This window comes from Struthio camelus, chromosome 10 (genome assembly GCF_040807025.1).
Source record: "Struthio camelus isolate bStrCam1 chromosome 10, bStrCam1.hap1, whole genome shotgun sequence".
Taxonomy (NCBI): Eukaryota; Metazoa; Chordata; class Aves; order Struthioniformes; family Struthionidae; genus Struthio; species Struthio camelus.
Window position 1 is genome coordinate 13,948,304 of NC_090951.1, and position 25,823 is coordinate 13,974,126.

Genomic DNA, 25,823 nt, shown 5'->3' on the forward strand with positions numbered 1-25,823 from the left:
CAAAAAAACCTCAAAAAGAATTGAACGAACATGATTTATGTGGACTCTGTGAAAGCTAATGCTGCGCTATCCCCTAACAGGCTCCAATGTCATAAGTTCTGACGCGAGGGTGAGCTAAATAATGCATAAAGAACCGGGCAGTATATTGAGGGCACAGCGCTCTGCGTGTTAACCTGAAGAGATAAGAATAAGGGAGGTGATAGCTCGTGTGTCCCCAAGATCACTAGCAAAGCTGATTTTGTTCTTTTTCTATTTCAATGACATGCAAAAATGGGATGAAATTTATTCAAAGTAGAAAATGGAGGAGAAGCTGCAGACAATATGAATGAAGGGACAATATATAAATAAAAAAATCTAGCCTGCCTTTTAGTGACTAGGGAAAGTGATGTGATGCAATTCAGTAAAGAAAAAAAAAGGTCAAGTAACATAGTACGAGCAAAAGGAACGCAACACTCGGTTCTCCTGAGCTGAGGGGAAAGGGGCAGAAGCTCTAAAATCTTAAGCCCAGGACTTAATGTCAGCATAAAAAGAAGCAGAGATATTTCTGGAATTTCCAAATTGAGGCACTGACTAAACTGTGAGAGAGAAATCATTCCTGCAGTGTGTAACGGGATAACAAGGAAAGATTTGGAAGACTGCACCCTAACTTGGGCTATCTTTATCATCGGACACATAAAGCGCAACCAAAAATCGGAGCGACAAAATTATCCCAGTGAGCCAAAAACAAACCAGATCAGTATTCTTCAGGAGACGAGGTAAAGAATACAGAGCAGCTCGAGCAGCCTCCTTAAGTTACAGCCCTGTCTAACAACAAGTGGCCGTGAGCTGAAGCTAAGGCAAAGCAGGCACTAATGGAATTTAAGTGGAATTTCTTTACACAGAGACGATAGCCACCGTCACACACAAGCGAGGACGGCGTTAGCAACCTGTGTGAAAGTCTTGCACTGAGAGTCATCCAGAAGGAGAAAAGAAACAGTGAAACGAGGCTGTCCCTGGCTTTTCATCCTTCAGTACTTTAAAACTATGTGAGCCGTTATCAAAGTGAATTATTAAAGCAAAGACTACTGTATTTGTCTCACGGGCCAGATAAGCAACGTAAGCTGGCAGAACTCTGCAAATTTTCATGCACGTAACATGTGAAAGCAAGAAAATGCGAGGTGCATGCAAGCGGCAGCGTGCACAGACCAGAGCCAGCGCTGCGCAGCGCCTCGCAGGCCACCGAAGCGCGCAGCCACCTGCCTGCTTGCGCAGCAGCGAGCCCTCTGCCAACGTGCGCGGTCGCACCTAACTTAGAAAATCTGCCTTGGTGGGTTTTCTATTACTTTCCAAGCAAAAATACATCACAAAAATGGCCTTAAGGGACTACTCCTGATGTTGTTTCTACTGTAGCAGCTCTTACAAACCTTGCATGAAGTTCCTGGAAACGTTAGGTCGAAATTTTATTTCCCAAACTATCACAGAAACAAATAGGGTTTACATGTGACAGTACAGATGCAGCACAAGTGGCAGCACTAGTATCTATAGGTATTTGTAATTGATAGCGCAGCCCTTATTGCCTATACTGGAATGCATTTTTATTCTTGAATGTTTTCAGCAAAGCAGCAGCAGCGCGCCGGCGCGGGGCCCTGGGGAGGCGGTCTGCACCCAGCTAGGCGAGCGCGGGCTAGCGGTCCCGCCTGGCCTCGAGGAGTTCAGGCAGGGGCAGACAGACCTCACAGGGCAGCTTTTCTGCTGGGACGCTCGAGAAGAGGGCGCAGAGAGACAGTCAAGGCTTGCCTTCCAGATAAATAATTTTGGGGGCACGAAATTAGGGTGGAAAACAAGCCAGGAAAAGATGCAAGAAAGCAGTATGCGTGTGCTTGGGGGGCGGGAAGGAAGAGCTAAAAAACGCCCTCCGTGCTACAGATGGTTGTTTTCAGATTTGCTTACAGTCATTCTTACTCTTTCGATTATATTACAAAATGCCCGAAAACTGGCCATGTGGCTTAGCACTCCGGACAGATTTAGCTAGCTGTTATTTTGGGATATGGTGTCCTGTACGTGAGCAGAGCATATATATGTGTGTGTGTGTGTATGTATACACACACACACGTATATATGTGTGTGTGTGTGTGTATATATATATATATATATATAATTTACAGGTCCCATAAGCAGCAGTTAGAGTGGCACCTGCACTGGAAAGAGAATTATCTTCAAGCAATCAGCACATGAACTCTTACACGGCTAAACGATATATCCTTAAAAATCGTGCCTTTATAGTGGAAGCCCCCAGAGGCATCTAACCACAATGTCACCCCTCCGCGAGCGCCGCGTAATAAATACTAGGAATATACAGACTGTAAGACTAGGACGTGGATCAATAGCGAGGAAAGAGGGGCAGACAGGGATAAGCTCATGGCACGCAAACAAGAGCGCCGCAGGTAGGGTAGCGGGGGGCCGGCCCCGCTGCCTCGCCTGCCCCTCCGCTCTCCCAGCCGCTCCTGGCGCCACCACAGGACCGTCACCTCCAAAATGGCGGCGGCGGCGGCACGCGCTCGACGGACGGCGGCTCCTTCCCGTTTTGCATCGACGTGTTGCCGTCACGCCTGCTCCCGCTGGGCTTCGCAAGGGGACCGGGCGGTACCTCGCCAGGCAAAGGCGGCGGCCCCGTCGGCAACGCCGCCCCGGCTCCCTGCCGCCGCCCCCTCATCGGCCTGCGCTCCCGCCGCCCGCCCGGGAAAGGTTTCCATCCGGATACGACCGGGGGAAACTCGTCCCCTGACACAAGTCCCACTGAACTTCAGTTTACAGCAGAGCCTCGCGCAGCACCCCGTAATCACCACCAGACCCACGGACGCAAGGCGTCTAGAATGAAAACAAAGGGTTAAAATACCTGTCTGGGTTTTTTCTGGAAAATCAGTCATTGAGAATCATCTGTCAGTAAGACAAAATTAATTACTACATGTAAAATTGAAAAAAAAACAACATAAATTTAAATATGACACAGAATTACAAAAATATTCATAAAATCCTGTTGTTATTGATGCATGTTCACCTTCCTAATACTCAAACTAGCCAAGATTATTACGTCCAATTTACAATAATTGAAAAGGAGAGGAAAAAAAGAGAGTTTTTTATTTCTTTTATTTGGCTTTAGAAGCTTTGCAAAAAGCCTTCCACAAATTACAGTAACTTGCAAAATTCAGTCATGTTTTCGAACACTGTTAGAGGGCTGGTGCTTAAGAAATTGCTGGAGTTTAAATGTTAGACATTTATGCTTAACAAAGATAGTAAATAGAAGCCTTAACCACTTCATTCACTCAAATCATGGCAATTATTATACTGTTCTCGTGCAAATATTTTACTAATTTATGCATAGTTAGTTTTACTTATACATTAAATCAATTACTAGTAATACATTAAGTATGTTTTAAAGTTTAACATATGAATATAGTTCTGTGCTGGAGTTTTAAGGCCTTTTTTGGAGAAGGTTGTATGTGTTTACGTTAAAAGGGCTTTCGAAATTTGGCAGCGAGCGTAGGCTCTCCGTGGCCTGGAGCAGAGGCCCGAGCCCCGCTCGCGGCGAGCGCTCCCCAGCCCGGCACCCAGGACGCCTGTCTGCCACACAATCGGAGGCGAGAGTCCGAGAAACCACCTCCCACCTCCAAAAAGAGAGAAAAGAAATATAAATCCTAGCTGGCATACTAGGCAGAGTGCAGCCTCCACTTAAAATAATTCTTAAATATTTGGGGAAAAAAAAAAAAAAAAGACCCCAGCTTCTTGCTGCAAGAGAGGCATGGCAATTGCATCATCTCCTCAAATACTGCCTCGGTTAGCCATTTTCGGCACATAATCCTCCGCCCGTTCCCCTTCCTGCCGAACCATCGGCACACGGGTGCTGCATCTGCTCTGTCTGAATTTTACACAATTCAAGAGAGTGCAAGAGAGCAAGGATACAGACAGGGGCGGCCGGGAGCGGCGACGGTGACGGCTCCTCACCAAGTGCCATGCTTAACTGCGACTGCTGAACTGGCCCTCGTGATGTTTAGCCTGAACACCAAAAGCTAATGGGACTTGAAGTGGTATGTTCAGCAGAAGGTGGCTACGTTCATCCCTGCGAGACGCTGCTGGGTAGCTCACGTTAGACACTGAACAGCTTTTCTTTTTTCTTTTACTTTTTTTTTGGGGGTTGAATACAAAGAGAGGGCCCTTATATGTTGCACTGTAAGTCCCTCAGATTTTTGCCTCAGGAACAACTCCATCCAAACCCTGCCTAAAAGAGCTCTTACTGTTGGATAAACATGCAGACAGACAGACTCACTCCTGAAATTAGCAAAATCTTTTTTAAATCAGCAAAGCTTACAAAAACACTAAATGCTGCCCCCTTCACGCAGACACTCTCCTCTAGCTGACTTGTACTGATTACTGCCTGGGCCAAAACCAAGAGCATCTCCAGCATTATCAAGTTGTACAGTAGGAAGAGAGAAGCATGGACAGATCCTCTGCTGCGACAAACGTAGATGGGTTGAAGGTCTTTCCTAAGTATGCCTCCATGTCGCCTCCCATAAAGCTCTTTCGGTACTGTTTACAGGTGGATTTCCAACTAATACCCAGTCTTAAAATCCTGCTGTCCTAAAAACCCTCTGCCTCCATATGATCTTTCATTAACTGTAACTACCAGCCTGATAAAATGCTACTTCGCACTCTGCTCGCGCAGTTCTTTGGCAATCCCATTACATACAGGGTATAACTGACTTCTCACCAAACCTGAGTCTCTCCACTAGCCCAGTTCTGTAAGATACAGGTAAGGAGGTAAGGTCTCACCAAGGAAAATACAAAAAAAAAAAAAAAAAAAAAAAAAAGAAGAGAGAGACAGAGACAGAGAGAAAGAAAAAAAAAACAGGAAAATCCAATGTGACTTGCTAGACATGATTTTACTGCACATATACTGGAATCAGGAGAAGTCCTACACTCACAGGAGCACTACAAATGGGTGAGTATCTCCTGTAGCAAGGCAGTTTTGAAGAGCAGTGCTGCAGAACTGCCATGGTGGTTACTTCTCCCCAGCTTGGCCAGAACGGAAGGTGCAGCAGGCTGCAGCCCCTGGCGAGCGCCTCCGGAAAGCCGAGCGAGGAAAACACGAGCTCTTTCTTGGACCCGGGCTCCTCAACCAAGAAAGCTGAGACTGCAAATTGCTATTAAGAATTGGAAGGAAAAGTGTCTTTTGTGGAAGACATGAAGGGGGGAAAAAAAATTAGCAGAAAATGGGAGTTTTTTGCCAAACTGGAAAAATCAATTATTCTACTAAACAACGGTAGTGACAAATATAGCTGCCTCTTCTCCCTCCTCCTCCTCCATTGAACAAATTGTTAAAAGAACCAACAATCTGTTGAATGACAACCCCCAGTATGGTCTCATTGTTTGAAAAGTGAGCACAGAAAAGGTCTTGTTAAAAAGGAGCCACGAAGCTCCAGACACGATTTTGGATTCACCCTCAGTGAATCCCCATGTTTGTTTTGTTGAGTTTAAAGCAGCCATTCTGAACTGGGTGTTTGATCATATCAATGCAAATAAATGCTTGAAAAGCACCCAAAACAGTCCAGATTATGACTATAGTGTTTGGACTCATTCCATCTAAGAGCAAATTCCCAGTCATTTAGCTCCCCTCCTCCCCCCCAAGATCATCTTCACTTGCCTTTTTTTAAAAAAGCATATATGAGTATTGTCTTTGGTCCAATTATTGCACTTTTAAATGCAAAATAAGGTTTCAAAAACAGCTGATAAATGCTTCTCTTCAAGCAGGATGAATAAAAACCTGGTAGTGACATACTGGTTTGGCAGCATTACGAAGCAGGGTCCTACGGGTTTCTTTTGAAGACGCAGCTCTAGCATTAGCAGCCGACAAAGGAATATGGCAGGGTTTTTTGTTTTTTTTTTTTTTTTTTTTCCATGCAGCGTCGGTGGATTCAAGGAGCACTTAATAAAATGGGACCTGCCCGTAAGGTGAGCCTGTAGCACGCAGGCTGGCGGCTTGGCTCAGTGGAGCGGGTGCTGCATTGGGGCTACCTGGATGGTGGCAGGGGGGCCGAGGGGCCAATGCGCACCTGCAGCTCCCACGCGGCAGGAGAGGGGCCTGAACCTGAGCCTGAGCCTTTCCTTAAAGGAAACCACAACCAACGGACCATTACAGCAGTTTTGTTTTGACCATCTCAGGCCACCAGGTTATGATTTCTAAACATTTCCAGCCCGTGGCAGGTGGGTTCATGCAGCTCAGCTAATAAAACAGGAACTCATAGCAAGCTTCAAAGCTGTCTTAACACTTCTATACTCCAGCACTCGCTACAAGGAATGTATCCATGCCAATATGCTTTCGGTTGCCAAATTGATAAAATGAATAATGCTGGACACCATTTTTGCTTTCTTTTCCTTTTCAGATGAATACATTATAAAAAACTAAGAATCTTAATAGCTGTTGAGCATTCAGCAGATGGTACCATCTAGACCCATCTAATTCGAGGCCAAGCAATCTAAATCCCGGTTGCAGACAAGGAAATAAAATGTAATAGTGATGAATTGGGGACAAGAGCAACAATTTGAGAAGACTGAGGTTAGTATCTGTTTCTTAAGCTTGGAAAATAAAGGGCAGTTATTGTACTTAGTGGTAGGAGATCCGACCAATATGCCAATAAAAAATGAACTTGATTCTGATCTAATCTGTAAAAGCGCCATTTCAGGAGTCACATCTGATTTATACAGGAGTAAAGGGGATTCAAGTCAGGCCTGATTCTACTTTTGTTCCATGAAAAAAAAAAATCTTAAAAACTAAACCAAGGAAACGAAACCCTAGTTTCCTAAATACTTACTAAGAAAATGTGCCATGGCTAGATCATCCACAGAAACTGCTATTTTTGTTAATAATTTTAAAGCTTTTTTTTTTTTTTTTTTAATAATAAGGAGAGACAGTTTACAGAGACGAAAACATAGCAACGCTGAAAAAAAGAATGTACAAAGTGCAATGAAAGGATGTATATGCTTTTCATGTAAGCATATATTATGCCTTCCATATTGTTTAAACTTGCTCATCATTGAGCTACGCTACATGTAACTAAATTACAAATGGCTCAATGCTAACAAAACATAGCAAATTAAGACAGAATCAGGTCAGACTTCTGTTTGAATTATCTAACTGAGTTCTAACCTGGCGCAGTATTTGGCCACAGTCAAAAAATATATTAAATACACACATACACACTGCATTTATATGTATGTATAAAGATATATATATAGATATATATGCCTCTGTGTGTTTAAAAACTATATAAAAGTAAAAAAAGAGCAGCAGCTGAAATCTGGGTGTTGCAGAATATATTGCCAGGGGGGCGGAGAGCAGATCAGGGCACACTTGGATCAAGACTCATTATTTGTGGGTACAATCAAGCCCATAAAATGAGGGTGGGATGCAAGATGAAATATTTGCACTTTGGATACCTGATTTGATCCTGCTATCCGGTAGATACAAGCTCAAATACTCGGACTGCGTTAACTTACAGATGGAAATCTATAGGTAACAAATGCTGAGGGGAGTGATCAGCCTAAAAGGTTTATTGCTAGGAGAAGATATTAATACTATATATTAATGAAAGCCTGTACCTTTCACCTTCTATAATACTTGGCATGCTAATAAGGGGGTTTGCCTGGGTTTGTGCTTTTTGGCATTCTTATGCCAAACTGCAAATTTAAAAATTATACATGCAGCATAATTTATTTCTTATGCACAATTTTAAGGTAGGAGTCTCTTCATCTATGTTTGCAATTTTTTGCTTTTTCAATTTTAAATGTTCTTTGACTAAGTGAGCCTCAGGCTATAAAAACGAATACAGGCTTTGTAGCTACAGGGATATAAGTGTACAGATCTCTTCTTCTTTACAGGAAACACATAAACACTAATCTATTTTCTATAGAAAATGTAAAACTTCGCATGTTCTGCTCAAGCTCATTACTGACTAGTATCTTAAGCTTGTCAAGTGTTTCAAAGGAGCTTTCCAAGAGAAGTTTGTAGTTAAGCATATGGTAAGCTCGTCCAGTCCATATGACTGGTTGAGCATCGACCACTACTGTTGATACAGTTTCCCTCAATATTATGACAGTATTTGTCAATGAAAATTAAATTGCTGTCAAACTTTTCCCACTAAACTTACGGCAAAACATTCAGAGAAAGCCAGCTTCATGACTCAAGCCAATAAGGCCTATTCTAAATACTCATCTATTTTACCCATTTGTGGAAAGGTCCCTAAGGATTTATTTCTGAATTTTGCAATAACTAATAAAGAGTTCTCAGTGCATTCTAAGTCTGCTGGATAAATCTCACACTTTATTTTTGACCAAATACTATGAACTCATATTTAATGCATTTACTATTTTTTATTAAATTCTGTGGAAAAAGATGTATGCAAACACCCTTAGCATTATCTGGAAAATCTTTAACTGTACATGCATTTACCTATAGCAAAATGGATGTCAATGCAAATGTTGAGCATGATGTTTCAGTTATACATGTATGTATCAAGGTCTGCTCATGAACGTATATATCTGTTCAGATTCACATTTTGAGGGTTAGGCAGCACTCACTTAAAGCAAAAGTCCTAAATGAAATTGGACCCAATCGTTCCAAAAATACCAATTATATAAATAAAGCTTTACTACCTTTAAAATAATTTGGCAGGAATATATTGGTGAAACGTTACATGTTTTAAGCAAATGTGCTGCAGGTCTCTTCTTTACCTTTGAAAAATTGTTCTTTTTCAAATGCTGAAAAACAATCCCTACAAATAAAATATTTGACATAACTGTTCAGTAAAATTACAAACAAGACTATTTTTAAAATCAACCTTACTTAAACTTCCAAAAAATGCATTATGGCCACTTGCAGCCTTTTTACATTGCACAAAAACAATTTTAACAGAAGATGCCAACAATGAATAAGTACTTTGGGAAGAAAGATATATAGATGGGTATACCAAGGACAACAGGGCATTAGCTGGCAGGAATTAACAAGAGATAGTTACCATTTTTATTCCCTTCTACACATGAAGCTAATCTTATCTACCATTGTAGGAAAATACTTTTACAGTGAGACCAACTTATCGAGTCAATATGGAATTTTACTTCTTTGTTACTGTTCTCAGCGCCTTTCCTGAGCACATTTTCTCATCAGACTACGCAGCCGACACCTCAGGATCATCAACTCGATGTGGTATGATATTTGTTGAGAACAGCAGCACCACACTAAGAGCAGTGCCCGTGTCCCTGGTGTGCTGGCGTCCTGCAAGAGGCTCTGTAGCTCACTCTGGGCCGGAGCTGCCAAGCGCATCGCAAGATATACCTGAGGCCTGTTGGGTGCCATTTCCAAAGAGGCCTAACTAAGCAAAGATGCCGACTTCCCCCCAGGGGAACGGGAGCAAAACCAGGCCTTTTAGAGAAGGTTCTTAATTTCATAGCGATGCACCAGTAAGCCAGCTGCAATAACGCATGGTACGGCCTTTTCAAACCTGGAACCAGGTGAGGTAGCTCCAACAGGGGGCCCACTTTGCCCTGGGATTTTTATATGTGACTCTTATTGCAACATTAAACCTCTCCTGTTAAAACAGATGGGCACTCTTTCCATTCAGATGCAGGAGCCAATGAATATCTTACATTTCCATATCTTTCAAGGATAAGAGAGTTCAGTCCCATTCGATTTTCCTACTATCATGGAACAAATACATGTGAAGACACTGCTACGGTGTCAAATCAGGAGTCAAGACATTTTTCACTTTTCTAATCTAGAACTGCAGAAAAACATATCAGAAGCAGTAGAGCTTTCCTCCTTTTGAGAGCCCTTTGTAAGGAACAGGCGATAGTACTCAAGGTCATTGCTTTCAGTGTTTTTGACAAAATTATTTGTCTGCTCTTAAATTCAATGGGCAATTTCAGTTGCAGCCACTTCCCAAAGCCTAAATTTGGCAGATGATTATACTTAGTCAGTCTGTTGGGAAGCAGCAGTGTCCCTAAAATACAGATATGGAATTAAAATATGGAGCAGAACAATGAGTCTATTTGTCTCTTACATGGAGACACATACACAAAGATTACTCGGATGGAAAAAGGGATCTAAGAAGAATTCCAGAAATGACAAGCCCACATTAAGCAACGGCATGTTTTTAAACTGAGATATTTCTTTGAGAAATTATTTGCAACTCAGAGCTGTACCTTTGCAGTGTACGCATGGCTTGGGTACGATGAGCAGTTGGAGCAGAGATTAGCTGAAGACTCTAGCAGAGAAAAATGGGGGAAGGCTGATACATATCTATGTTCAAAGGTGATAATGTCACCCTGGCCCATCACAATTTCAGCACGTTGATGGTGGAATTTAAGTCTCACTCTCATATCGAGTGCACAAAGAGGTACATCTTGGCAGTATAACAAAAGCCAATGTGGGTGGCAAGGTAGCTGCAAATTTAAGCATGAATGCTCTGGATGTGGGGGCTTGCACCTGATTACCAGATGCTTCAAGCAGATGGCCAGGGAGAGGAGAGAACAAGGCTCATGGTTGCTTTGATAGGGTTACAAAAAGCACCAAAACCGGAGAACGGAAAAAAAGAACATTTCCCTGACTGCACAAGGTGCTCAGATGAACAGGGCCACCGTGACACTGCGTACGCTCTGCACTGGATTTGAGAGGTAAGTCCCAAAATCAGGCTGGCGATTAAGTATCAGCAGCAAAGTTTACACAAACGGCGTTCAAGAAAATAAAAAGTTGACCCTATTCAGAACAGGGAGCTGCTCTTTGAGCACAGGATAGTATCACACGTTGGGTTTTTCCTCTTTGGAGCGATCCACGGGAGGCCGCCTAGAGGAGGCTTTGCCCTAAGGCATCATTTGTCACGTGTGCAAGGAGAAGCAATACACGCTTTTTCTGTGGGACTGCAAACGAGCTATTCAGCAAACAGCCAGAAGTGCCAGGTCTTGCAAAGCTAAGCCATTGCAAATGAAAACCAAAATTAAAACGCTGGTTTTGTTCACTTTTCTGGACGACGTTGGCAGGGTTTTGGAAAACAGTATTTCAACCTTGTATGGAACTGGGTAAAAATTTGAGAATTTCATTCCATTTCACCCCGACAAGTAACCCGGCAAAATTTAGCTTAGCAGAGCACCTCAATAACCTGATTAACACTTACGTGACGGGAAACCTGATTCTCCCTCAGGGTCTCAGGGTCACGCGACCTGGCGCGGCGGGAAGCTCGGCTCAAGGGGGTGCAGGGGACGGGGCCCCTCGGCAGCCAGCGGCGAGCAACCTTTCCTCTCGTAGCCCTAATGGTTCGGTGAGGAAAGAGCATCTGGTGCTGGCTTAAAACACGAATAGCGGGTGACCTGAAATCATTAAAAATCCTCGTGCCACATTTCTCAGGAGGAGGCGGCTTGGGCCTGGTGTCTTGGCTGAGCTCCTGCTCCGACTACTGCGCGCTGCCGGCCTCGCTGCCCGGCGCCGTTGCAGGTTTTATCCTCCCTCACCCCATTCCCAGCGTTTTTTCACGGAGCGCACACGCCGGCGGCAGCAGGCGTACGCGGCCTGCGCGCTGCTTGACGCCCGCCGGGCCCAGCGGAGGGCGAGCCGCCCGGCCGGGCCGGGCAAGGCGCGAGGCTCCCGCCCGCCGCGGCCCCTCCGCGCTCATCGCTGCCGCCTCTCTTCCCTTCTGCACAAATAATTAAGAAACACCTGCGTTCCTTCCATTCACCAACTCGCCTTGCAAAGAAAGCCGCTCCTCTGAGCCTAGGTGGTTCTCTGTGACCGTGATCCAGCCGACGACGCGCTTTGCCCAGGGGCAGGGGGGAGGGAAGGGCTAGCGACCGTACCATTAAGAAAAATAAAGCGAGTACTATGGAAAAGATAAACAACCTTAACATTTGTCTCCCTCAAAATGGCCGGTGCCCCTGCGCAACTTTGAAATCTGAATAAACTCCTGGAGGTGACTCTTTGCCAGCATCCGCGCCTATGCCAGCTTTCTCACAAACGAACAGCTTGTATCTCCATGAAAACCAATGGATGGAACAAATTGTATTAAATTATGTAAAATGATACTAAAGAGCACAATCCACCAGTAAAAAAATATATATTTTTTTTTTTAAATTGGAAAATCTAGTTTTTGTAAATTTGAGAAAATTATAAAAGATCATTAGGAGGGGGAAACGTTAAATTTTTATTGCACTTAAAGGGACGTCTCGTGGCTTTAAGCAGGAAATGAGATTTATTCTCTCATAGGTCAGACGCACATAATTCTTTGGTGCCTTTGACACCTGTGAGTTATTTAGCCTTCCTCATACTTGAGCATGTAGAGAAATCCCACCTCTTCGCGCGGAGCGCAGCCCTGTGACAGCCTCCAATTGTCCCTCCCCGGCACACGGTAGGAGCTGTCAGCGCACATTATGTATCCAAATTCCCTTCGACTTCTCAGGGACCCTTTTCGGAGGGGGAAGGGGATGCAAATAACTGTAATTAGCACCAAATTTGCCATATCCTCCGAAAATGATTAAGGATATTTTCTGCACCTTTTGGGGACTTTTGCAATTTAAATATCCTGCCATGTCCATGCAAAGAACATTCCAGCAACTTTGCCCGAAATGGGTTTTAAATTGATGATTTCTAAGCGTGAGTCAGTTAATCATGAACAAAAAGATCTGACTATTTCTGTATCCAGGGTGGCAGAGAGGGTAAGGTTGTGAGCGCTCTTGGCTGGTTTGAGACTTTAAATGACACTATATTGGCATACAATAGGAAGCCGTAATTCAAGGCTTTGTTCTGATAATATACGGCTCTGTGGTTGCCGAGCCACCGAATTTCTACAGCCTTGTGCAATATAGCACCCAGGGAGCCGAATCACGTTTCAGAAAACGAGCCCGTCCCCCTGCTCTCGGGCCGGCGGGGCAGAGCTCGGCCCCGGCCCGAGAGCAGGATCGCACCCTCGCCCGCCTGCGCTCGCCCAGCCGGCGTCGCAGAAGGTGCGGAAAAATGAGAAAGGATTAGCCGGATACATTGTCTTCCATCAAAGAGACAGAGAGCCATTAATCCAATTTTAAAATCAGTTTTAAAATAAAGGGTTCTGTCTGCATGTGCTTTCCATTTTTCTCGCCCCTTTTTGTTGCACGTCTCTGAAACGCAGACTCATGACTCTTGGCTGCAACAGATAGTTAATTTATCCTGCAACTGCATTAACTCAGTGTACATCTACACCATCCTGACCTATCTCTGGAAGGATATTTTTATGCCATACGAGTGAGGGTTGGTATTAACTCTCAGTTCTACCACACAGCTCTCCACTGGAGATCTTCGCAATCCTAAAAAATAAAAAATAACTTCTGCAGCCAGCAAAGCACATACAAGAACTGCTCAGCAGGACAAATGAGCATTGTAGCTCCCATAGTCACATACGCCACAGGGAGCCCCAACTAATTTCCACTCTCAATAGAGCTTATACAGACCTGGAAGCTTAAAATTGTTCCCGTCTTTCCATTGACTACCGCTGGGCGCCTGCAAAGGAGGCGCTCCTTCCCCCGGGGCGAGGGGCGCCCCGAGCGCCCGGGGCTGCAGGCAGGGCGCTTGCCCTGCCGCTCCTCGACGCAGCCCCGCGGCACCCTGCCCGAACCCAGCGGGCCCAACGCCACCCAGGCGCTTTCATGTCCCACCACCGCCTCGACCCCACCTCCGCCCCCCGGAAGAGCAGCCCCCGTGGGATTACCGCCGCGGGGGAGCTGAGGCTAGGCTTTCCTTGGGCAAAAATGACAGTGCAGTTTCTATTTTTGCAAACAGGTAGTGCTTAAAAGCTGGCCTCGAAGGGTTAACGCTCCGACTTCACAAATAAAATTTCCCTGTCTACGCGATCCAGTTGCCACTGACAGCCTACCCTTGTGACTCACAACAGCTGGAGCTGCTAAACTGGCAGCATCACAGTGTGGCATCAGGAAATTTAAGATAAAAACATATAGGATATAAAAATAATCCTAATAAATTCTGGAAAAATGCAGAAGCATAAAGCTCCACGCACTTAAAAAAGCATCCTGCTAGAGAAACTATTTTTAAAAAGGCTATTAGGAGGTGTGAAAGCAAAGCTGTCTATTATGTTTCTAAAGAAAGGCACCAAATGCTTATTTTTCATACCAATGAATTCTGAGTGACCATTTTTGACAGACAGTTAGCACAAGGTCACTGCCAGTCGGTGGGCTGCAGGCCAACAAAGCCTCCTGGGTGCAAATTATAGAACTTTGTACATTAGAGTGACCAAACAATTGAGAAGAAAATTGAACTTGCCTAAACAATGTTGGTTTATATCATCTGAGTGAAACCTGATCCGAGCTGCTATTTTCTCGGTTTCTCTGCCATACCTTTCATGCAGCAGGATAATTTGATATATTTTTGCATCGTTAAAATCTAGCCGTTTTTCTACTTACATTTTCTTCATGTGGTAAACTGAGGGAATAATAAAAGATAATCATTAAAGAAGACGGGGAAAATATTTGCTTTCCCCGTGCAGTGGTAACTCCCACTAAAGATAACGCGAATCCGCCGGCACATGTTTGCAGGGAAATCAGAGCACGCTCAGGACTGGAAGTGCAAATTTGTCTCATCGAAACGATTAAGCCAGTCACAGTCATAAACAAGGAGCATTTTATCCTACTGATTTTGGGATGGGTTAGTACGTTCCTCCAAACAGTCTTCAAACAGTTTATGCTAACCAAAATACCCCTTCAAAAACACAGCCTCCGAGCGACCAAATAAACAGGAGGATTACTCGCACCGGGAGCGGGCAGCACAGGCAGGCAGCAAACTTTGCAGGGCTGCGCTGGGGCGCTGGCAAGCCGGGCAAGGAGCGCAGCTCCCTTCTCATGCAACACGTCTGCTTTGTTGCCCAGGTACGAGCTGTCATTTCATCTTACATTCAATCTGCAGCAAAAACAGTGCATGCAGCAACTCTCATTCTCTTTCAATCCCTATAATTTCAACTTTAATGCTGTCAGTTTTTTTTTCCAAAAGTTGACCCTTACCACAAAGAGTTAAAAAAAAATCTGCAAATCTAAATGTTAACATAGTTTTTAAAAGGAGCTTTGAGAAAGCAGGTTTCAAAAGAGATGGAAGATTTCATCGTTTTTTGTTGTCCACTATCACCTTATGGTCCGAGACCAGCAGTCACATTTGACGGTGCTCTCTTCCTCCCAGACGGTATGGGCTCGCGGAGATCTTTCCCGAGTGTCTGATACACGGCTCCTAACTAGCCAGCTGGCTTTTTCTGTTCCCTGCAAAAAGCTGCACCCTGACTTCAGGAACCTTTGCATCAGGCCCACAATCTGTAGCAAAAATGCAGCGACATTCTTAATTTGCTTTCACACCAGCTTCTCCTCCTTCTCCTTTTTTTTTTTTTTTAAATATGAAAAACATTTTTCATCATTACCATCTACATTTTCATTCATACACATCTTTTTCATTATTTTTTATCAGTTAATCTAAAATGATACACCAAGTGCTACTTAAAATCCAGTTTAATATTATTTCTTAGAAGGAGAAGATCTGAGTCTGATTTTACTCACACTAGTGCTGATCAGAATTCACTTCCATGAAGCCAGTAGAGTTACACTGGTATAACAGTGATATAAATAAGATCAGGATCAGCTTACAGGTGTTAGGCAACATTGTAGAAGAAATGCATTCAAATAAATTCTTACATGTATAGTACACTATGCATGAATTGGAAGTGCTATTTAAACACACAGCAGTTGAAGGAAAAAAAGAATGCCTTTCTAAAAAACAATGATTTAAATGTCATTGCAAAACACCATGGGAGCAATTGCTTTCTCCCCCAAATGCCGCCTGAAAAATCCAAAGAGTACAGTGACTAGTAGGGACCTTCCCTGAATTCAGTGCTTCCAAAAATATAAGGATTATCATAAAAATACTTATAAAGGTGATACACATTTTTTTCCATCAGACTTTCATGCAAGAATTGGGCTTGCGTATTACATATGATTCAAAAAGAATAATTAAAGTCCTACATGGACACATATCTGCCTCAGGGCAGACCTTTTATGTTGTTTTGCATTCCACGTGTCACTCAAAAGAATTGCAACTGGGAAATGATGTTGAACTAAAATAAGACAAGAACACATTGACTAAAATTATACCCTGTCCAATTTGCTGACACCCCTTTAGACATCTCACCATGATTGCTCTGGTGCAACCACTGTTCTACGTACGGGTGACATTTAAACATAGTTGTACAGTGAAATCAAATAAAGGATTTGAAGACTTTTTTTGATACTGAAAAGTACATTGGATTTGAACATAGAAGAAAAAGGACATACTTTGAGCAGCGATCTGCATTTGTTATCCTATCTGGGAAAAGCATCATTGATTTCGTGCAACTAATGTATCTAGGCAAGAATAATCAGATTGGGAACCTGAGTCTTTAGACCGTGTGTGCCCCAAACTCTTGCAAAAGTTAATGGGGGATTGCAGCTTGCAAGGGTAACAGGGCTGAGCCTCTATTCGACAAGAATAGATTTCCTAAAGCCTTGACATATGAATACATTTAAGGCATACGTTCTTTGTTCCAGCGCGTGGTTTGCCTGGTTCAACTTGCTGGGAATTTGGATGGCTGCGGTGCTGCGTCTTAACAGCCTGGATTCTGGGGGTACCATTAATGCACCCCATCTCTTGTTATCCCAGCAACCATTCAGCAAACGAGGAGCGCAGGATGAAAACCTAGGGATTTTTATGATACATTAGATCCTTTTTTAAACCACTTAGAGCTAAATTTAACACATCCTCTGCATGCTACCCATCCCACCTTTCCTTCCCACCTCTAGCCTTCTCTTTGGCTGTTTTGTTTTCTCTTTCGTTTCACTCACTTCCTTAATTAAGTTGATAATGTAATTATGTCACAGCTGTAGCATCCTCCTCTTGCAGAGGTGGCTGGATTTCTATAACTTCAGCCTGTTTGATGATTGATTGATATGTACAGAGATAATTGTAACTTTTAAGAAATGTTATAAATAAGTTTTAAAAGGAAGGCACTGGTAAGGCACAAAGGGGACTAACATTTGGCAGGGAGGAGGTCTTGCTTACTTTCTGTGGAAAAGCAGAGTTATCCAGAGGGAGGGGAGCAGCAGCAGCCAGGAAGGAGTCTCGCACACTAGGAGCAGGAGAGCACTTCAGCTGGGGGAGGGAAGGAGACCTTCGCCATCCCATAGTAATTGCTCAGGCCGAGGCAAGAAAGCAGTCAGTTCAGTAAAATCTCAGCCTCAATATCATCCCCACTAAAAACACACAAAAGGAGTTTAGCTACTCTACGTTTTCAGATGGAAAAGCCTGATACTTTGAACAAAGGGTTCAAGCTAACTTGACAGATAACTTGTAATCAATATATTTACCTTCCTATTTCGCTTAAGAGCAGAATTTCCTGTGAGGTACTTGATATATGACTCTTGGTAATGAAAGAATAATATCCCTGACCTTTTATTACATATGGAAATATTTAAGTGTTTTACATCAACACATCACAGCATATTAATAGGAGACAATCTAGGAGAACAGTTAACTGAGAAGAGGAAAAAGCTTCATCAACTACTCAAATTTCCAGAAGAGGATCAGAAGAAGTACTTGCCCCTATGAACAAACAAAACGTATCTACTGGAAAGCGTAAACAGAGTCAGTGTGAATCATAAGACCCAGCATGTTTCAGAGCAACTCTGCAAGCAAATGCATATCCCAGAAATAAAATCTATTAGTGGGAGACCAAGGCTGCATACAGAAACAAGCAAAGAGCTAAAAAAACTCAGCCCTTCTTCCTTTAATGTTGGCCTGCTTGCTTCTTCTCTCTTCATACCCTGCTATGCTCTTCGTTATATACTGCGTCTTTCAGTGCGCACTTAGAGACGTGTGCACAAGAAACCAAGTTCTCTTAGCCATGCCTACATGTGCAGCACAGCCCGCCTTCCTTTCTGAAGGCTGGGGAGATCGTTACTAAAAATACAGCTCTTGAAATGTTACTATGCACACACCAAACTTTGATCTGCCAGGCCTCATGCATCAATCAAAAAGAAACCAGTTCTGCTGTCACATGCAAAGGCACTCCTCCTCAAGAGCTGTCCATCAGCCCACAACAGTTCAATAGGAAGACCACGCTGGCTCTGGAGCTCTCCGAGGCACAGGGCTCCTTTCCTGCATTACTGCCTCCCCAGATAGACAAGACGGGATCTATAGCTTCAGCCCAAGTGTACGAAGCTTTCCCTGAACCAGTGTTAAGGCTGTGGCAATTTTACAGATCGTTGTGTATGTTTTGGTGAAAGAAGAACAGGCACCTTTCTTTCATGTTTCTAATATGAAGTTTCACAAACCTGTCTACTGACTAAAAGCATATTCTTAGAAGTAAGAAGTTTTTGATATCCAGCACCCAATAAGGCCAGCCTTTAAAATATATCTGGTTTTACCGAACAGAAAGGATACCTCCCTGCTGGTGCTAGGCCTCCATAGAACCAAAAGGCATCTCTCTTCGACATACCCTGGGTAAGTCTTTCATCTGCCTCTAGTTTCTCCAGTAGAAGAAAACCACTAGGCCTGCACAGCTGCAAACCAAGTATGACCATAACTTTTACCAAGATCTTTTACCATTTTCTGTCTCACACGCGGTCAAGTCACGAACGGAATCCGACGCATGCACAGCGTTAACGTAGCTATACCTCCCTGTGGCGCCTAGCTGAAACACAAATTTTAGAAGTCAGTCATCTACTTTTAAGTTTTCCTGTGCAGAAGAGAGATTCTTGGATAATTTCTGAGAACTATGAGAAGAAAAGCGTGCAATTTTCTGTGGCTTTAGAGGAACAGAATCACATATGTTGTAATTCTGATTTTACGGTGTTTGAGAAGATGACTTCAAGGAGGCATCCACAAGCAACTCAAAGTGCTGGACTGCTAACAGATGCTGGAAAACATTTTTATGCACAACCACCTTTGTCCCCGTATTTCTTCAGGGACTGTGAATCAGAGATGGGTGCAGTGCATCAATTAGCTTGTGTAAGGGTGGACACCATTGCCAATATCATATTCACTCCAAAGTATCAAGTGACTAGAGAATCTCCAAAGCGTACTTGGAGATCTTTTAAGCTCTGTTGGTATGTTGCCATTAGGCAAGTTTACATGTCTAGAGAATATGGACGCTTCATTACTATTTCCATGTTACAACAGCTTTAAGGTCGTATTTATCACACATCGTTTAGATCCAGCTCTCTTTTGAAAAATAGTACAGAGAGGAAAGGAAAAGACCAAAAAATAAAACGTCAAAGTTGTGATAGCACCCCGTGGTCAAGGATAAAGGTGAAACAGTGAACCTCAGGCAGCTTTCCCATTAAACTATTAGTTATTATACAGTGAAATCCCTCTTTGAAAGACAACAAGCTTTGCATTTCATAGTCTTGTGTGGGCCCGAGGTGGAGTCAGACGCGCAATACTTTGGGGAGGAGGGGGAAGCTGCGCCCTCTAACATGCAGCGAAACCAAAAAGCGAGCGACGCAGCCTTCCTGAGAAGAGTCCATTACAAACTGCCAAAAGAATCTTCTTGCTATTATGAAATGGAAATTATTTGTAAAGCAAGGTTAAAGGTCACACATAGGCATTCACTGGGAATTATTGACATAGGTATGACATAGATGATAGCCAATCAAAAAGCAATTTCATAAACATTGTTATTAAATAGTTGGGTAATTGCTTTAAGTACCGGAGGAACGTCAGGGTCATAAGAGAGTTTTGTTGGTGTCATAGTTTTTTATTTGACACTTAGTGGATCAATGACACTTAGTATATTTATTCTGAAATGTGAGCTGTGTCACCAGCCTAGAGGCTAATCCACATACCGCATACTACCCCATATTTATATAGAAATAATTTCTGATTTTATTTCATTCACTAAGTATCCAGCAATGCAAGCGTCAAAGCTCTCTACACATAAAAGTATGGAAGTAATTAGGGATTATGTGGTAAGTGTACAAACATAGTTTATATTACTGTGTATTAGAAAGAACCCCTTTTATAGCTGCCTTTGTCAATTTGACAGAGCAAAGGGTTTTAATGTACTGTAATAAGAAATGTAAGAGGGGGCAAAGGACAGCATGGCTGTGATGCCTGTTTGTAAACTGCCTGGCCCTGAGGTCCTCCCTCTCTTCTACTCATCCTTGCTTCATGCTTATTCTATGGTCATATACATTAACTGAGTTAATAGCAGTCTGATGGGGGGAGAGGTTGAGGGAAGTCCCTTAAATGTACGTTGTCAGGCTGCCCGTGGCGCTTAAACCAGGGCCTCAGCGAGGGCAGAGGCTTGTAGAAGATAGCAGGATATATACGATTGGAGGCAAAATTTGCATGATAAAATGTGTTACGGAAATATTTTATTTATTTATTTGTCTGCTAGGCCACAAACGTACCCAGTACTAGGAGACTGATTTTAAAAATATATAAAGGCAAAAGGTGAGCAGACAGGCAGGTAAGCCCCTTAGCTGAACTTTTATGAGCCTGAAATTTGTAACTGGTGCTTTTATACTGTTGAATGGCTTTTCCGTGGGTTTGCCCTGCACCTGTTCTTCATCAGGACTCCAGAAACCTCCAAAATGGTGCACAGCTATGCGCAAAGGGCCTCTCTTCCCAACCAAGCGACCTACCGTTCTCCTTCTCTTTAACGGAAAGCAGGCCAGGTACGGATTCTGCTGTAGCATTCTCATGACCTCCTTAGGGGTAAAATGGAGGGGTGAGGATTATTATTTACTGTTTAGAAGTCTGACAACATCCTTAGCTTCATATGTAGCTCAACAGATGACAATTGTGCTTCACCACAAGGAGTTTAGAATATAAATTATAACATGAAATGCATACTACCCAGTAACGTTCTTGTTGCACTCCATGAACTTTAGCTCAATTAAAAAAGAAATCAGTTGATATTGATAAAATGCAATTTTCAATATAACTGAAAGGAAAATTGTATCAACACCAATTTATTATGATTAAAAAAAAAGAAAGTGGTGAGAGGAGAAAGGAGAAAAAATGAAAGACCACATCATATGTTTTAGAAATAGGTGGGCACTAAATACAAACTGCCCATTTTTAAGAGATGTGGGATAACTGAAACGTACCATTTCTGAAACTATCTGTGCTGCGAGCAGGTGACAGAAATCTCTTCCCGGCCGGTGGCAGCCAGTCCCCGGGCAGCCTTTCCCACTCGCACCCCGGGCTCGTCACACCACCGAGCAGACTGCCCCCGGCGCGGGCAGCAGGTATCGCTGGAGGGAACTTGGTGGAGCACCCAGCCGGGGAGTTACACGCTCTCTCCCCTCCAAGACGACGTAGGGTGAAGGTGCGCAAGCGAAGCCCGGCAGCCCCGACGGCAGCACCGCCGCCTCCGCCCCTGCGTGCAGGAGCCCTGCGGAGCAGCAGGGGAAATTTCAAAGGCCTCGTGCATTTGCTCTGGCCTGTTAGCTGCCACGCCAGCTTCATGCCTAACATCCAGGGTACACAGTCTAAAGCCTGGAGTAAAAGTAAGCTCTCACTGAAAAAGTGTAAGTTACATTTTGCTGTGACTTATGCAGTAGGTAATATGTTCTGGCTGCAGATTGACTAAATTGGTGGTCCCACATTAAATATCTAATCTGAAGTATGCTGACTCCTCACCAGGGTTTGCATCATGACACATGTGCTTCTCTTCTACAGCAACAATCCAAGAGGCAATGACTTCCAGGAACAATGTCAAACCAAAGAGCGTTTTCTGATGTTCTGGGACTGTGATAGCTTAAAGGGGTGGTAGCTGTCTGGCACTTCCGAAAATCAATCAAGCAAATAAGATAGCCCTGTAAGGGGGGGGGGGGGGGGTTAACAGTTTTGGTCTGGGAGTTCTGATTCCATAAAACTTATCACTGTAATTTTTCATTCAGGGATAATAAATTCAGGTGTTGATAGGGAGCTCACATTTAAAAATAAAATCACTGATCTCTATTAAGCATGCAGTAGAGATGTAGCAAGCATTATGAGAACAGGAGAAAAGATCAGTCACCAGAAAAAAATGGAGTACAGGAAACAGGTGATACTTTAGTATAATGAATTCACCATCTTAATTTTTAAGTTTATAACCTACACATAGACAGGTCTAGATGTTAAGATTTAGATGCTGTTTAATTCAGCTTTAAGAGGTCTGGCATACCCAGTGCCTTTCCTAGCTTTGAGAAATACAGCCACGATCTATGCCAGATCAGGGCAATTTAGCATGTCTATTTTTCCAGCTGGGTTCATTAATGGAATCTGAATTCTACTGGTTACGCTCCCGTCCAAACTATCCTCCCCACCTCTCCACTCTCCTTACTTCTCTTTGTAAGGTCTAAATGCTCACACTGCCAAACATGCTGGGTGCATAAAATGTCTATGTGATACTCTCACTGACTGGCAGTGAAAGACTAACACAGTCACTGAAATGGGAGCAAATGGCAGAGCAAATATTTTATTCATAAATGTATTTGGGGGTGTATGTATAAATAGCAACTATATCATGGGTACAGGTTTCCATTCTGCAGCACGTAACCACAAGATACCAAAATCTCTCCTCTAGCTTGAGACTGCACTGAATAAGAAGGGACTTGATCCACATTTCTTGAGAAGTCTCTGCCATTTCAAAGCTCAAGGTCTATCAGCCCATCCCCAGCATAACATTTTCTGGCTTTGCTTACAGGGGAGGGCCTACCAGCCTGTTGCAAGATAGCTTACTTATCCAGCAAGATAGCTGGACCCCAAAAGACAGGAAAGTGTGTTCTGCACAGTGACAATTCTCCAAACATATTTTTTGTGGCGAGCATGCCACTGACTCATGTATTATATCAGTCAGCCAAAGAGCAGCTCCTTCACGTAATAGATGACTGATATGACCCCAGAACAGACCCTTCCTTACAGATTGCATTTCTCTGTGTGCAGGTACACCGGTTCCTCTCTCCCGAAGCCCTCCTGCACCTCACATCATGTCCTCACAGCATGTCCTGCATGCTTCTGCCACACACCTCTGTCACATGGCTTAACACCAAACTCCTCGCAGCATCACTGCTTCAATAAAATGGGGATCCATTTAATCTAGATCCTAGATAAAATGATTGGCCTCAGGTGACAAACATTATATAATACCAGTCCCTGGTCACAACTTCCTCTGGACTGATGGGAGGCCCTTCACGTAGGGCAAGACAAAGCTGTGCCTTTCTGCCAAGGGGCAGCACTGCGCTTACCACGCGTCTAGTTATGCGCTTTCCCAAATGACCAATGCTATTACATGATGACTTTACTACTACCATAACATAAATGTTGAATGATAAGAGCAATACTTTAGAAACCAGTGGAAAAACTGGGAGACTTGTTAAGAGTGACCATTGCATAAGTGAAAAACGAGCATACATTTTGCATATAAAAAGAGTACTCTATTTGGAAGCTTAGTTCTTATCTACCACATATAGTAGAAATATGTGAGCCACACAAAGACAAAATTCTCCACTTTCTGTTTCAACACATTCAGCATGTAGAGAAGCATGTTCAGGAGGTTTCTATATTTGATGATCTCTTTCCATTCAAAGTTTCTAATTAGTACTATGCCCTATTCTGTGAGTTTTATTTTGAGCACTAGAGCAAGCACACAACACCCAGAGCACTTTTCCTTCAACTGGATAAAAATATGTAAGTCTACATTCATTCTGTAGCAACAGATCCTTTTTATCTGCTTGGTGAGCACTTTGGATGTTGACCAGACACCAGGAACTCAGAGTATCATCCCTGTTACATATGTGTTCATCCATTTCATAACACAGAAATACTTTTAGAAATACTTTTAATGACTGTCAGTGAATGAAGACATGGTGTAACTCGTCTGTCAGCCTGCCACAAGTCTGGCAGTATAGATATTTAGAGCCTCAAGTGACTTTTTTTTTTTTTTTAAAAAAAGAATTGCATCAAAATATTAGAGAATACCACTTCCACTACTACCTCGTGACTGTGTCTGCAGTGCCCCAAGGACGAGGAGGCTGCCTTGAACACGAATCCTGCAGCATCCCCATGCAGTTCACATCGCTGCTTGCTCCCTCTCCCTGTCCAGGGTAGCCCAGCCCAAGCCTGATCTGTAACCTCCAGGAGCCCGGGAGGACGGCGCAGAGCGCGGCACGAGCACGTTTCCCCTGCGTAGTCCGCCAGCGCATTGCCACCAATGCGCTGCCAGCCCGAGGATGAGGGACAATGTTCAGTTGCTCTGCTCTGAAAACTGCAAAGAGGCATTCCCGTGTTCAAACTGAGCAGAAATTCCCTAGAAATCTCAAACTGCCCAAAAGTGAGAAGGAACTAACCCCCAAATTAAAACCATGTGAACGTGGAGGCACCAATGTTGATTTCTTCCCGTTCTTCCCTTTTTTTTTTTTTTTTTTTTTGCCTCATGTTTAGACTCCAAGTCTGCCCAACTTTGGCAGTCCTGGCAGCAGGACGGGACGGTGGAGGTGCTGGGACAACTGCTCCGGCGTGCGCTGGCCCTCCTGCTGCTGAGTGCCCCCCGCACCTGAACGGCGGCTCCAGTTTTGTCTTTCCTGTCCGCATCCCAAGGTGATTATTCCCAGTAGAGATCAAAGAGATGCCCAGGCAAATAACATAGCTGGGTGGGATTTACGTATCCCACCCCATCATCTATGATGGGTTCCAATTGCTTTGACTCCTATCTCATCACCTGGCTTTGTGATCCTGACTATCCAGAATTTAAGAGTTTTTCCTGACTCCTAAAATCTGTCATCAGTCTTACATTTGCATTCACCATTAACAAAGAAAGAGCTGAAAGTACAAAAATCTTAGCGGTGGGAGAAGCTGGAGGGAGGTGTAAAAAAATGAAGTCAAATGAAAATAAAACAAACAAGGAACAAGGTACATAGCAGAAAAATCAAAAGGCAAAATAAAAGATTAAGGAGTGCAGGTAAAGATAAGATTCAAAAATGCTTTAAATGTTGATTCCCTGGCACACCCTACTGTTTTTGTTTCAAGCAGTATTTTGATGCTAGCATCTAATTATTCTTTGCAGTGTTTTATCTCCCCCATTATAGTATCACCAGATTTTTTTTATTGGCACTTCCCTTATTAATGATTACAACACCTACATTTAAGGAGCTAAATGAGTTCTCTCTTTTCCTGAGCTGAAGAGAGGGGGGTCAGCAGAGAAATGAGAATTATTCTGTTGTATGTAGACGTGTTATACTCCAAATTATTTCTGGCCATTGAAGTAGCTCCTGCAGCTCAGCGAGGCAAAAGAAAGATTTGTTTCCCTTCCTAGCCACGATCCGCAGCCCAGCAAAGGTGGGGACCGCTCTTGCTGCTCGCCAGTCAATCACAAACAGAATTTAACATATCCTTCAGCTTCACTAGAAAAGTATAAACGGTTTCCTCTTAAATAACTACCCTTAATTAAACTGAGTTTTCTTTTCAGGATTACACAGCATAATAACATATCCACCAACAAAATGTATTTACTTTTCTCTCTCCGCTATGGATTGGATCCTATAATAAAACGTGCTCTAGAAGCACCCTGAATACACCCCGGGGACGGCCGCAGCCTACGGAAGCACTCACGGGACACGGCGCTGAGTCTACGCGCTCCCGTCCTCGGCCGGGGAAACGCAGCGGCACCGAGGCTGAGCGCGGGGCGGCTGCCGCCCCTCCGACCCACGCGAAGGGCTGCCTCCTCCGAGGCCCCGGAGGACAGCTCGGAGTCTGCGAGCGCTGC

The 25,823-nt window shown here is 43.6% G+C and overlaps 1 protein-coding gene across 18 annotated transcripts in view; it reads right to left on the minus strand.

Moving 5' to 3' along the window:
- Positions 1–25,823, minus strand: part of ZNF536 (zinc finger protein 536) — a 358,374-nt gene that overhangs the window by 63,498 nt on the left and 269,053 nt on the right. The window contains exon 11 of one of the 18 annotated variants that reach the window (XM_068956024.1): positions 2,876–2,916. The exons of the other annotated variants lie outside the window; for them this stretch is intronic. Coding sequence (XP_068812125.1) covers positions 2,903–2,916 — 14 coding nt within the window. The 3' untranslated portion in view covers positions 2,876–2,902. The remainder of the gene's footprint in view (positions 1–2,875; positions 2,917–25,823) is intronic. 18 annotated transcript variants of the gene reach the window in all.